Genomic DNA, 15356 nt, shown 5'->3' on the forward strand with positions numbered 1-15356 from the left:
TTTATCTGCGGTCTGTAAGAGGTGTGACAAATAGTGATTGAGAATAAAGAAAATGACAGTTATCACAAGGTAAGGAAGTATGGGTAAATTATAAAAATAGGATACTTTTTCCAGTTTGAAACTACTCTCTACATTCTGGACCAGTGTTTCTCAACCACGGTTCTGTGGAATCCTTTGGTTCCTCCAGAGGTTGCTAGGGTTTCCTTGACAAATGAGCCGTTTGTGTCTCTCAGGTCAGTTTAATAGATACCAATAATCTTTTTGGCTATCTCTAAAGGTGGACTTTACAATCTACATTAGTTCTAACAACTACGTTTTACAAAGGGCTACTTGACCAAATTCTAATTGATTGGATAGTTTGATAACTCCAAAGCAGACTGTACAGTCAGATTGTAAATTGTTTAATGAGCCTTCCCACTGGCCAGTAATGTAGGAGGCATTCTTCCTAGTGATCACCACACTAATATTCTGTGAGCTGTGGATATAGAAATTATAGCAAGGAGTTTCCTGAAGACATGAAAGTTTTTTCAAGGGTTCCCCCATATTTAAAAGGTTGAGAAACACTGGTCTAGCTCCAAAGATTTCACCTCGCCCTTAAAACTTATATGGCTATATGGTGACTAAAGCAGTAGAGCTAAGCAATATCTGTACAGAACCAACATTATGGAACACAATGGTGTCTTTGATGCAACCACACCTGAGCATTGTGTAATTCTTCAAAGGTTCCATATGGTAAAATGAAATGATATGCAACGTCAGGTTTACATTGCGTTTTGAATACTGAAGTTAATATGACACATTATCACAAAGTGCTGAGTTTAGTGGTAAGAAAGTAACTTGACAACTTCAGTATAAAATAATGTTGCACTTCACAATGCAAAATAATAATAAAATAAACTATTTCAGGCTTAGTGATGCAAAAAATGTGACACACTATACAATTTAAAACATTTCACTACAGAAAAAATTTGCATACATAAAGAAAAAATTAAAAATGCTTGGACAGAACCTAGGCCTTATGATTATGTTACAACTATAGTAATAATGAGCAGACATTAGATTTGCAACCACTGGTCAAAGCAGTCAAGTTTTATGTAATTTTCAGCTTGTACCTAGATGTGACCATCTTTCTTTTAGCAGTGACAAAAATGTAAATCCTACTGCTATTGTCATTAACAGCTATGCCTAGTAGACATAAAGCCAGTATTCTTGACATTGCAGACAAATTTCTTTCATGTTGTGTGATAAAAATATGAAATTTTTATTTATCAGCTGTACATCTATACTTCAAAGTTGAAATGTACTCATATCAGACAGAAAGTCAAAGTGCCTTTCCAAATGCTTAAAAATAGCTATTAATTTTTTAGGAGAGGTGGTTGAACAAGTCAGCGGCACCCCCAGTGATCTCCTTTATTGACTTGTAATGTGGTCATTCACCGTCGGTATTTCATGGATCTGTCAGGGCGGATCAATGAATGACATCAGGCTATTTCTGCTGCCAATTCAGTTCAAGGTGAGAGTCACAGGCAGTAACAATGCTTGAAATCAGACATACACTAAACAATAAAAAAATAAAGTGATGAAAACCCCAAATATCCACAAGATGGAGCTCCCATCACCATGAAAACCGAGTACAGTACAGAGGTCTGATGCACAAAAAACATCTGCAAATGAATCTGGCTTTGGAAATTAACAACATTCAATTGTAATACTGGAAACGATCAATTAAAAAAAACTCCATTCTGTGTAGGGGCAATGTCACAAAAGGAAATTCCATTTCTAGGACACACAAATCTCAGTTTGGTTAAACGGTAACATCACAGAGATTCCAAGTAATCAGCAGCTTTCAGTATTCATAACATGATAATAGGTGTCAGTTCATTTAGTGTGAATTAAGTCAAACCTATCTAGAAGTATCTTGTATACAAGTAAACACCACCTCCATCTGCTGAGTGATGTCTGTGCTGCTTAGATCTGGAAGGTACCAATGTAATACTTTCAATATAACTATAACAAAACTATTTTATTTTGAGTGTAGGAAGGTTAGAGCGTCTGTCAGTTTTATTGAATTATTTTAGTGTGCTTGTAAAGAAGAATTCCTTTTTTTGTCTTGTCAATACTTAAAGAGATGGAAAACATATCCAAAGGGACAAAAACACATTTTGGTAAAGAGAAGAAAGGCTAGAATTTCTGCTTAAGTTTCATTGCTGCCTGCAACTTCCTGTCCAAATGACAAGTACACCCTACCCCAGAGATGAGACGTGAAAAATCTCCCTAATTGTGTCACTGACAGAAAGAAATGACCAGGTTAGTTTGCTGAGGGCACGGGTGGGGAGTTGATGGCACAATGTTCCCAGAAGGAATGAAGGATGTAGGGCACTAGGTGCCATGGTGGGTTGTATCTCCTAAATGGTGAGAGATGGAGGAGATGTGTGTACAGGCTGGGTGCGAGAAGTAGTACAAGCATGAAAGGGGGGAAGAAATGCAGCTGTAGAAGTAGGAAGGACGTTTGAAGACATGCAGTATTATGAGAGAAGCTTTGTGTAAATGTGGGGTGAAATATGAGTTTGCAGGGGGGCGGTGGTGGTGTGTTGTTGGGAGATTGGGGTGCTCAAACTTTAAGGGGACATGGAGAAAAAAACAGAGAAAAGGGACAGCTGTAAAAGAAGGGAACAGGCGTGATGTTAAGAGCAGGGAACTATAGGTTTGGAGGTGTTGGAGGTGCAGGTGTGGTAAGCTTGTGCAAGCTTGTGTGTGTATATACCGTGTTTCCCCGAAAATAAGACCTACCCCGAAAATAGGACCTAGCACTTTCCCCCCAACCTGCCCTAATATAAGACCTACCCCGAAAATAAGACCTAGTAGAAAAAGAAAAAAAAAAAATACTCACCGAGCGGGAGACAGCGGGCGTACACACTCCGGAGCCGCACAAGCCGATGCTTGCCTTGTAGTTCCGGCTCCTGTCACAGGCGGAGTGATATTACATGCACTTCGCCTGTCAGAAGCCAGGAACTCGGCTCGCGTCTTCTGATAAGGTGTTTTTTTTTATTTTAACCAGCACAATTACGGTATAAAAATAAAAAAAATAAATAAAAATGTGAGCAATCATTGCCCCAGCCACATTTTGTGCTGATTTTAGGTTTGTAAGGACAAGCTGGCTGATTTAATACAGTAACAGTGCAAGAAGAGAAATGCTGAATTCAGTAACCAATACCGGTAGCAATGAATCAATGAAGAGTTTAATTTACAATTGGGTCACCATATAAAACTCTCAATTGTACATTGTTCTACATGAATATGGTAAGTGTTTTTTTTCATTAAAAAAAGTATATAAGACCTACCCTGAAAATAAGACCTAGTGTGTTTTTGGAAGCCCAAAAAAATATAAGACAGTGTCTTATTTTCGGGGAAACACGGTATAATGTATATGCATAGGTCTTGTTTCAGAAAGGTGCTAATATATGTTAATTCCCCCTGGAGTATTCAAACTAGTGTAGCTCATAACCAATGCTTGCAGCCCTGCCCTCTCCACTCCTACAGGTATGATGGTGGGAGTGGGAAGGGCAGGGCTGCAAGCATTGGATATGAGCTGCACTAGCTTGAATACTCCAAGGGGAATTACCATATATTTCTGAAAACAAGACCTATGCATATACATTTTATATACACATAAGCACACTCTGCACATTACACATATATGCAAAAAGTCTGCATACATGCCACACACATATAATGCTATAAGATTGGTTAGTAAGGCCATCCATCACAGGATGGAGGCCAACGGTGAAGGATTAAGCCTGGTTTTTGGAGTACCTGATACTTCTGCAGGGAATGCAAAGCAATGTGGCATGCAGATATTACTCCTTTAGACACTTCCCTTTACTATGATTTGATAGGCCACAGATTTGCTTTATGCAGCCATGAACAAGTATTGTAAGGTCAGAGGTATTATCAGAAAATAAGAACTTACCACAACTGAGTAAAACAAAACATCAAGATATTTTTAAAAGCAGAAATATACTTTATATACTTTTTACATATTTGTATGAAAAGCCTTTTGCTCTGGTGACACATCAAACTCTTTCCCCTCCTAGCTTGTCTCTGCAACATTGTTCATCAGAATAAATGGAGTTTAAAACTCTTCTTAGGTGGCACAGACAGCAAAAACTTTAAATGATAATGTAAGGTTAAAATATAGTGATATAATTTACTATCCCTAGCTACTTTTAGTTACATTTGTCATACCTGTTCTCCAGAACTGGGCTCCCATAGAAAAGCCAAACAATGACAGCATCGGGATAGGATCCTATTAGGTTTGTATTTTCTTCTACTTTCAGAGTACATAAAAAGACTTTTGGCCATAATAACAATAACAAAAAAGATTGAACAACTCTCAGTGTTCATTATAAATCTTGAAACCCTTTTATCAGGGAAATATATGAAAGACAACTCCAAAGACATATTAACGGGATCCCAATAGCTGGCAATCTATCTTGCAGTTTAATAAAAATTTCTACTGTCTAATCTTTCATGGTTCATAGCCCACGCCCCCACTGACAATTATAATATAAAGTCAAACACATTATTTACATTTTAAAAAAAGTCAGAGCTGAAAAAGTAAATCTTGTTAAAATTAGCAATTATCTGCTTGCAACCTAACACACAATTTTAGATTAAGCCAACCATTAAGAATACCCATTTGCGTAAAACAAGATCTTCAAAAATTAAAATTAAATTAAATTAATATACTCAAACTACAAAAAAATTACATCAAAATAGATGAATAGATAAAGAGAATTAAGCCATAACAGGCTATAAACTTTACCTTGATGGAAAAGTATTGTCTGATTTTGACTGAATTATTCACAAACTGCACTGCTCTTCCTGTCTGATTTTTTTACTCTTGGGGCCATTTTAACTCCTACGCATCAGATTCAGAAGTGTTTTTCAGGTTCAGAGCCATTGGCATTGCCACTGTGCTTGCCTTTTTCCAGCTAGTAAAGGAGCTCTTCGCTGCTGTTCTTGCTCTGCAGAGCCATGTGGATCTTAAACTAGGGATCCATTCCTTCTGCACAACTAAAACCAAGCCACCTCCGGCCACCAGATCTAACACCTAAGCTTTTCCCCATACCCTGATCTAGTTGCATGACCCTGCGGGATAAGTCCTGCACACCCCAGACATTCTTGTGCTCCACTATTGGTTCAAGAGTTGCCCAAATATGCCATCTGAAAGTGTGGATGTCTGTAGTGTGAAAGTGGAGGATTTTATAAAGAAATGTTCCACAACTTTTGTGAATCTGACAGTATCCCCTCTTAAAGGGTTTTTTTTTAAAACCAAAAGTATTTCTCTATAATACAGTGGCTATAACACCTTCGCTACAGTGAAACATGGTGGTGACAGTGTCATGCTTTGAGGTTGCTTTACTTCAGCTGGAACTGGGGCTTTAGTCAAGGTGGGGGAATTATAAACAGATCCAAATCCCATTTACTACATCACTGGTAAATGTTACTGGCCAGTGAACTGTCTGTGTTTGCTGGCAAAGTGAAATGTCTGTATTGGTTAAGTATTGTACAGAATGCTGTCCAGTGCCAGAGTCCTATCAATGGTGCACTAAAAGACTCTAAAGCAATAGAAAACATTGAAGTGTTTATCTCTTCCCCCAAAGCTGTCAGGACTTTAAGGTTAGAGGATAGGGAAACATATGGTATCTTTGAGGATAAGGTCTACTCCAAATGAATGATTGTTTAAAAAATAAAAACCCAACCAACAATCATTCCTTTGTATGTCATGTTAAATCAACATCACACATGAGTTTTTGCTGGGCAACATATCTCATTTTCACTACTAATTTACATTAGATGAAAATTGAGTTTAAAATATAATTATGTTATTGAAAACGTCTGAAATTGTTAAAGCCTTTTTTTGGGCACAGCTTCCAGAAGTAAGTGAATGAAATCAATACCTGTTGTTATTGTGACTTTATTATCATTTTAAAACATATTTCTTTCCTGATCACTAATCACTAATGTTTTTAGCACTGGAAGTGCATCTCAGATATCATTGGTTACAAAGACAACGACCCTTTTATTTGTACTGTAACACAATAAACCTGTTTCCAAGGCACGAGAACACTGACAGTGAAAGTGCTGCACATTTCCACCGTCTGTAGAACAATGTACAAATTACTCAAAGCTTTCTTTATTTTAGGAACACAAAACAGCGACAAAACAACGTGTTCCACTTGTGTACTCCTGAGCACGAGAAGAGGAACCGTTATAGGTAAATGATTAAAACCACGGGTCATAATTGCAAATTTGCAAAGGGAGGGCATGTTAGAAGAAGGTGGTGCACTTACCAAGAGTGTGTTGCTTAGACTCATTAACTGGGAAATAGCTGCATTGAAAGTGAAGTCCTCTGTGAAGTAGCTGGTTACCTTAGCAACACAAACAAAAAGAAAAAAAATCTTTTTAAAATTTAGTTAACAGCAATGGACTAATTCCTCAACTGGGGGGATTTATAAAAAAATATCTTGTATGGTTTTAAAAAGCTGCACAAAACATTTTTTGAATAAACAATGTGAAATGCAGTAACCTCAGTAAGATGTAAGATTTTAGAGCCAGTTCTTTCTTGCAAGTTTCTATAACACCCGTTTTTGTATGACAACGGTTAGGAAATTTATACTTTGTTCAGTTTTCGTTTTTAGAGATATAGAGTGTGTTTATAATAACAGCAGTGTGTTTAAAAAAAATGAATGCATTGGAAACATTGCACATTCTATTTCAAATTAAAGCATAAAGAAAAATTCTTCAACTTTGTGTTGTTCCTTTAAAGAAAGTAAAGCATAGGGAATATTAGGCTGTTTAAAACATTAGCACTGTTCTTCTACAAACTCAAACATTCACTGTATAAACTGAAAAATGTTTTAAGATTTTGCTTTTCCTTGGAGTCACTGAACTACTACTTAGTTGGATAACCATTGTTTGTGAGAATTGTTGCACATCAGTGTTGCATGGAGTCAGCCAACCTCTGGCAACTGTGATCAGGTATTCCAGCCCAGGATGATTGGACTACATTCCACAATTCTTCTGCATTTCTGGGTTTTGCCCCGGAAATAGCATTTTTTATGTCACCTCTATTGGATTAAGGATTCAGGATTGGGCTGGCCACTCTATAATGTGAATCTTGTTGGTCTGGAACCAAGACGTTGCTTACTAGTATGTGTTGGGACATTGTCTTTTTGAAACACCAATTTTAAGGGCATTTATTCTTTGGCAATAGGTAAGATCACCTTTTCAAGAATCAGTGGCCTTTTCCAAATTGGCTATCTTCTATCCATGTGAATGGTAGTTTTCCTATTTTCTTACACGTCTTCCAGGTTTTGGTTGATATTTTAAAGCATTTGAGATCAATTTTGCTGAGCAGCCAATAATTTTCTGCATTTCTTTATATGCACTTCTCCTCTCCAATAAACTTTTTATTCAAAGTACTTTGTTCTTCTGAACAATGCCTGATGATGTCAAGATGAATGACCTCACTACTTAAACTCCACACTCCTATAATTTTGAACTTTGAATTTATGAATACATTTTACAGAATCAGCTAGCTGCATGCATGTCATGACTGTTGGGTCTGTTTGTTTTCTAGTGCTCTACTACACCTACTAGTAAATTATTTGCCATGAAAAAATAAAATTTCTATCAAAAAGAGTGATTGATCAGGTAAGTGATGTCAGACTGCTACTGTTCTGAACACAACTACAAATAAAAAAAAAAAAGTAAATAATTCCCTGTCAATGTCAATGTTTTTTTTTAAACCTTGTTTTTTGTTAATGTATATAATTTACTATTGAAGATCTTCCTGGAGGCAACCATATGTATTTACTGATTAGACATTAGAGATTCCTAGTATATAGTACTACACAATGGTTCTGCCCTACTGCTTGAGGCAGAACTTCAGAATTAGTTTTTAGCAATCTACATTTTATACCCCTTACTCCACCCACATGCTGTGAAGCTTCCTTTTTTCAGAACATTTTAGATTTTTTATCCCAAAAATGTTGCATGACCATCCTTTGATCTAGCACAGCACTGGCTTGTGTTCACAGCCCTGATGAGCATGGATATCACTTCTGTAATCCCCCCTTAACAGTGAGAGAGCAGTGGAGTACACAATAAGGACCACTTAATTTCAGTCCTACTCACTAAGAAACAAAATTGCATTTACAGAGTGAGCAGCACAGTAATTTATATTACACATTACCTGCTTTTCTAAGATCCTGTGTGAACAGGTGTTCTTTAATAACTTTTAATCAACACAGAAAATTGGATCTATGGAATTCAGGTGCAGTGCATCAGACACACCAGCATTAACTAACACCCCTGGAAACCAGCAATGCCCTTTAATAAAAAAAAAATTGCGGCATGTTGTGGAAAAAAAAACGTGGAAGAGCAGCATAGCTGACAGAACTTGTTAATTCAAAAAGAGGTAAGGCTAGAAATCTTTAATACAATAAGTGTATGAAAAACAGCCATGCAAAAAAAATAAACACCAAATCAAACGTTTAACTGTATACAATGGACACTGTACCTGGTAATACCACCAATTGCCCTGTCTAATACACATACATACTGTTTCAAGACACTTTTTAAATACAAGCCTAGTAAAGAAATGTATAGTACATTCAACCACTAAGAATGAAAACATTCTCTTGTCACACAGGCAAACATGCAAATGTCTGAATTAACTTTTATTAGCAACTCCTAAATACTTTGGTCAACCCCTGCCTATGTGTACAAACAAGTAAAATGCTGCGTCTGGTATATTCTAATAATGAACCTACAAGCAGTAATTTCTCCAGCTGCCACATGACATTATGCTGTGTCACACAATGTATTCTGCATCCCCCAGGAGGTCCCTGATTTGTTATTAAGGTTTCTTGTTTCTAATCAGCATGAAGCGGAATCTCAAATTTTGCACAATTTATTTTAACAGACATCTGGAAGAGGAAATAAGACATCAAATTTTCAAACATTTTACCTTATATTAGAATAAGGGCCCATTCACACCTGTCTGGGCTGGTGCATTGCCTAAAAGCATGTTGAGTAATTGCTTTATGTAATGCGTTAATGTGCATTGTAGATCCAATTTTCTCTGGTTGATTAAAATGCAGCCAATTATTAGGCTGCCAATGAACCATAATAGACCAAGAAATTACATGCATATTTTTTTCATGCTGTGCACTACAATACATAGTAGTGTGTTACTGTTACTGTGTGTATTACTGTTGAGGTACTGAGTTGTATTACCATGCATGAGTTAGGCTGCCTTAAAGCTGAAGTCAGGCCAATTATTTTGTACACCTGTAGTGGGTCCCTCTTCCCACTGCAAGGGTTAATTGTTTGTTTTGTTAAGGAGATGATAAAAAAGGGAGTAAAACTTTCCATTGCCTATGCTCCTGCAGCAGCCAGTGTTCTCCACCACTGCACAGGACGGGTCCCCTGGAGCCTATCATTAAGCCCTGGACTTAACCTTTGCAGTTGGAGGAGTGAACCACTGCCATGGTACAAAAGACTTTTGCCTGGAATTGAACTTTAATGTGTTGAGGTGCAATTTAAAATGAATGACATGGATAACACACATGGGTTCTTGCAAGGAATATCATCAGAAAGGTGTGAATATACTCCTCCTTAGTTCAACAAAACATTTATGCTGCTATTTCTTTATAGCACTCTGCTCTCCCACAAATCAGGGATTGAATATTCCCTGTGCTAGTTAGAAGTTAACTAGTTTGTAAACCATTCAATCTTGTCACATTGTAACTAATAGCTATTTGTGGAGAATCCAGCCAGGAAAATATAAAACAAGAAAAGATACACCTGTGACATAAAAGGCTAGAGTTGTATAAAGCCTAAGGGTGACTATGTTCAATCATTTTTAATTCATGACTTTTCATACAAGAAAAGAATGCAATTACATAAAGGACAAAGCAAGGAGACCAGACATATAGACACCTGTCAACACTAAGTGGGTGGGAATTTGAAAATAGTATGAGAAATTAAATAGGAACAAAAACCATTTTGTAGTCCACAGTGACCCATCAGATTCTTTTTTGATTTTCACACATTTTTTTTAAAACCAGACCCTGTGAGATATTAACCTAAGGAAAATGGTACATGTCAAAAAACAAAAAAAAAACAAAAACAAAAAAAAGAACAAACCAACTCAAGCACAAATACAAACATTAACTTTTACAATAAAATAGAACTGAAAGAATATGAATGTCTAGAAATAGCTTGTGGAAAAGGAGGAAAAAGAAGGGGGTGGAAGGTTACAGAGAGAGATGGGAAGATGTCATGAGAAATAATGTTTTGCAGTAGAATATAGCTCGGTGAGCATATTAAGAACATGCAAAGCACAGTGATGACAAATCACCAGTCAGCTGAATGTAGTCTGGAAATGACACAGCTTGGTACGTCTTACATTTTTTGGGAGGTAAACATCATATACTGAAGCAGTATCATACAGGAAAAGCTTTCAGAGGATCAAAATTTCTTAAAATCCTTCAAACAAAACTGATTATATACATATATGTATATTATACATACAAACGGACTCCCCAACCTAAACAAGAAAGGGGACATCACATTCTAGAAAGGTTGTAGTAGTAAGCTTTAAAGGTTCTAGCCAAAACAATAGCACTCACAATTGTATAAATGAAACACTTGGATTCTGGTTGCTCAATATCTTAGCAAAGTACAAGCTGATTTAATTTCTGAATATCAGGTCCACTTATCCACTAACCATCATGAGTGCTATGCTCCCCTGCCTGTTCAGAGCTAAGCAAGCAAGCAAGAGCTAAGCAAGTTGCTTCCCAAAGACCTCTCTTGTGTACAGGAGCTTCAATTCATGAACCTTCTCCTCTCACAAAATGCATGAGAACGCTTAAGTAACAGGCAAACTTTAAAAAGTTTTCCCAATAGAACCTTCTAGAAGAGCTTATGAAAAATGCAATTTTGGCTTCAGTCTACTGATATTATGCCCCTATAAACAGTAATAAGGGAACACTTCTCCCTATTTACCTACCTACAATTTTATCACCTCTTATTCTTCAGAGATGAGTTCCAAATTTTAAGTAGTTATTAAATGGAATGTATTGTTATTTCAATGTATTCAAAGAAGAGGATGAACCACACCACTGCTATTTAGTTTTCAGTAAAATTCTACAGTCCACCGTGCATCAGCATCCCCACTGGACACAGGCTTCATTCCATCCACATTTTATCTACCTATTGAGCCTAATCATATGCAGCCCATCCTCTTTACATGGTGCAAGTTATCTGAGAGTAAGGCCATGTACAAACATTAGATAATTCGCAGACAATACGAGCCCCAGGGCTCACCTTGGATGGAAATCTGATATGTGTACAGAGGCCGTCCGAAGTCATTAATGGATCAGTCCCGGTGAAAAGGGAGGAGAGCATAGCGGGGTGCCACTTGCTCATTCTTCCCCCTCCTCTCTCCACAGAACAGAACAGCGCTGTATGTACAACGCACGTTCATTCATCTTTCAGTCTTTTGTCGTTGGAAATGAGGCATTTGAAGTATTTAGGACTGATGTTGATGCTGATTCAACAGAAAACGTACAAAGTGATGGAGCGCAAAGAGAAAGCCTTATCTTCAAAGTCTAATAATGAACTAAAGTGGAAGTCATTTTGGCCTGTAAACAAGTGCTTACCTCAGAGACAACAGAGTTTCTGTTTTGCCAAATTTTTTTGGCCTCTGCAATTTCATTCTGATTAAGATGCTTAGGGTCAGGAACTACTGAAGACTTTCTGGCTTCAATAAACTTGCTTGTTAGAGCCCACACTCGAGACTGCCATCTCTGTACACCAGGTAATGCATCAGCTGTAAAAACAGGAAAATGAAGTAGAAGATAACCCATACTTGGCACAACCTTCTATAGCAAAACTCCGTGCCCATTCCCAGTTGCGGAATTAAATAGCCTGACAGCTTATCAGAAAGTGAGCAATGGTGCTGCAGAAGAACTTTATCTTTTAACAGGTTTATATATAGACACCAGGGGATTTAAGCAATTTGAAGATGTGGGAGCAACTATTGGTTACCAACTTCGGTGAACTAATATGCTAATCACATACAATAATGCAGGTATTGCCCTAATTGGAGTGTGACAAATATAGAGTATGGCTGGCTACAAAATTGGTGTATTGACAAAATATATCTTGGAAAAATACATTTTCTTCAGGTTTAAAGATAATGTACAGTGAGAACAGGCGACATCTGTCAAAATCACCAAGAATGAAAGTATTCCTTGGAGAGTTCTGAACAGCTAAAAACAACCACCGCTAATCAGGGATTCATCAGACGGATGGTTTTAAGTTGTGGAATGAAGGGAGATTGTGTGTTTTCATAACTATAAACTTTGAGATCAAGTCATGAATATTTCAGGCTCAGAACAGATGTCTGGTAGTTGTAAAGCCCCACAGTATGTCATCATGAAATCTGTGCAGGTCTGACACAAAATATTATAATTAATCTTTTCTAATTACATTAAAATACTTATCTGGCCAAAAATACAAAACTGTGCTCAGCACATTGTGAAGACATGAGCAATAAACAACCAAGGTGGAAAACTCTATCCACATCCATAAAAAATATGTTAAAAATCACTGATATGATTATCCTGAACTGGTAAATTGAAATCGAATTCAAACCATTTAAGGTTAAAAAGCACAAGATATTAAAATATTTGCACCTCCAATTTAGACTTTAGGCATATACTAATATGTAAAGTTTATGCTGTACTTTTGCCCCGCTTGATGACACCAGCTGCTGTTATAATTAATGGTTGTGATATTGTATGCCTGCCTGTCCAGTCACTAAACACAGACTGTAATGACACTGCAGTTATGGCAGTCCTAAACTAAAATTTTTATCTTACTTATCTTACATAAAAGGGTAGACAACCATTTTATATAAGATAAAATTATCTTTTTTTCTGTGGAGGGGGTATAAAGACAGACTGGGAGCGCAGAGCCAACTGGGGCCTGCGCAGCGAGACTGACACTCTATTTTTCCCCATCTAAGTCACTCAATCTTGCTCCTGCACAATGGGACATCAAGTGACAGGAAGAAGGGTAAAGACGACCCCCCCCCCCCCCCCCCAGTTTACTTCTGCTTTATTCATGTCAGAAAATGGTAAAATCAGATACAGCCAGGCAAATATACTGCTCGGAAGGAGAACAGCAATGTCACCCCTTTCATGTCAGAGCAAGGTTTACTTGGAAAGCTTGCACCCAATTTCAGCTCAAAAGAGAAATGCACAGCCTTTAGACAGATGACAGAGCCTCTATTCTCAGTCTTGTGTATGCAGGTTACTACACCTATTGAATTAGGATCAACAGATGTTTGTCTTAAAATATTATAAGGCAACATGGTGTCAGTTACTGAATATAATATCCTCACTGTGAGATAATCACAAACAAAGCAAAAAAAAAAACGTTATGGAGCCTAGACATTCATTAACTTCTGGAGCAAGACGTGCTTTGATATGCAAAAAGAAACAACTGCTGAGTTTGTCTTGGCTATTAAAGTTACAGAACAGCAAAAGATTTCGTCCGCAAGTCATGCAAACTGTCCCCCTCCCCCATCAAGCCTCCGTCCTGCACACGAGCGAGCAGGGAAGCCTCGTTACTATTTAGGAGTCGTCTGTATGTCGGATGTCCTTAACTCGGGGGACTACCTGTATTTTGTTTATTGAATTAAAAAAGGCTGTAAAAAAATGAAAGTACCATTATTTTGTATTAGCTATGTCACACAGTATATTAATGGTCATTATCTATACTTCCTTCTTGGAATTAACAAAAAGGTAGCCAAAGTAAACAAAGAAAAATATTTTTCTTATGAACATACTCCTTAAATCCCATAATATATCTTGCTCTGGAGGGGCAGCAAATAAAAGATATAGACGAGTGGTGTCAATGCCATATTTCTCCACCATTTCCTCTGGATCTACTCCATTGTGCTTGGATTTGCTCATCTTCTCCCATGTCACCTGCAACTTCTCTCTAGTTTCAGCATGAACTGGTTCGGCTCCTTAATACAAAATAAAATTAATTTGTTAGAATGAAAGGGATACAAGGGATCACACTGAAAAAACAATAACAGTGTTTTATTAAAACCGCTAATTGTTTTATAGGATTAGTTCATTATGTTTCAGTTAAGATATTAGCAATTTGCTTCTATTAGTATTATCAGTAATATATCAAGAATTCCATAATAATTCACAGTCCATTTTACATTATTCTTTATTCTTTTTACTGTTTTCTCACTTCCAAAGTAGCAAGGCAACAGTCAGCGGATATAACACTGTAGGTGTTGTCTAACGCTGTATGTGGTTATAGTTAGCAGTACCCCTCCTGGTTTTATCCAGGAAATTAGGCAACTGTAACAAAAAGCAAACAATGGTAAAAAGCCTCACACAAATTCTCTTTCTTTAGGCTCAGTTACAAAACTTTTTCTTCATTACAATTGCTGGTAATGCTTACCTCTTGGCTGCACCTCCTGCCCAGGGCCATCATAAGTAAGTATTATGTATAAGATACAAACATGTAGGTGTGCAGTATATTAGTACCGGACCCACCCCATACAGTAAGTAAAGTGTTGTTGAGGATATACAAGGGGTTACAGACTAAAAGAAACAATAAAATCAAATATTTGTAGCTAAATTTCTTAAACAGTAAAAGTCTTGTATGCTCACAGTAATGGGTGGCACTTAGCAACACTGATGTATTTTGTAGAAAACTGCCAAAAAATAACTCTTCCCTTTTAACAAACATTACAAATCCTGCTATGGGGATGGTATGACAAACAGACAGAAGCATAACATAGATATATAGTGAATGGGATGAGGCAATGTCTTGTGTGTGTAATTTAGTGTAATTAGGAATTATAAAACTCAAGGCTGCATACACACATGCAATAATTGTTGTTGTAAAAGATCTTTCATGATCCTTTCCAACGACAAACTTCTGCACGATGCATGAACAAGTGCTGTACATACAGCACCGTTCTGTTCTATGAAGAGGGGAGGGGGAGAGCAACCGAGCAGCACCCCGATGTACAATCTCCCCTTAATTTCCATTAAGATTGTTCGTTATCCATTGTCCGTGGATCCGCCAGGACGGTCATTTGAACGATGGATGACGGGCGCGGTACACAGGCCAGATTCTCGTCCGATACCGCCCCTGAGCCAATTATCGGACGAGAACCATTGCAAGTGTGTACATAGCTTAACCACCACAAAAATAATCACTGGCTTAACTCGCTGCATACTCGA

At 37.4% G+C, this 15356-nt stretch overlaps 1 protein-coding gene across 2 annotated transcripts in view; it reads right to left on the reverse strand.

Moving 5' to 3' along the window:
* Window positions 1–15356, reverse strand: part of LARS2 (leucyl-tRNA synthetase 2, mitochondrial) — a 100485-nt gene that overhangs the window by 5637 nt on the left and 79492 nt on the right. For both annotated transcript variants that reach the window (XM_072412260.1, XM_072412261.1), the window contains exons 16-18: window positions 13931–14113; window positions 11736–11905; window positions 6357–6434 (exon numbers count right to left, since the gene is read on the reverse strand). In XM_072412260.1, coding sequence (XP_072268361.1) covers window positions 6357–6434; window positions 11736–11905; window positions 13931–14113 — 431 coding nt within the window. The remainder of the gene's footprint in view (window positions 1–6356; window positions 6435–11735; window positions 11906–13930; window positions 14114–15356) is intronic.

Source organism: Pyxicephalus adspersus, chromosome 5 (genome assembly GCF_032062135.1).
Source record: "Pyxicephalus adspersus chromosome 5, UCB_Pads_2.0, whole genome shotgun sequence".
In the NCBI taxonomy this organism is placed as follows: domain Eukaryota; kingdom Metazoa; phylum Chordata; class Amphibia; order Anura; family Pyxicephalidae; genus Pyxicephalus; species Pyxicephalus adspersus.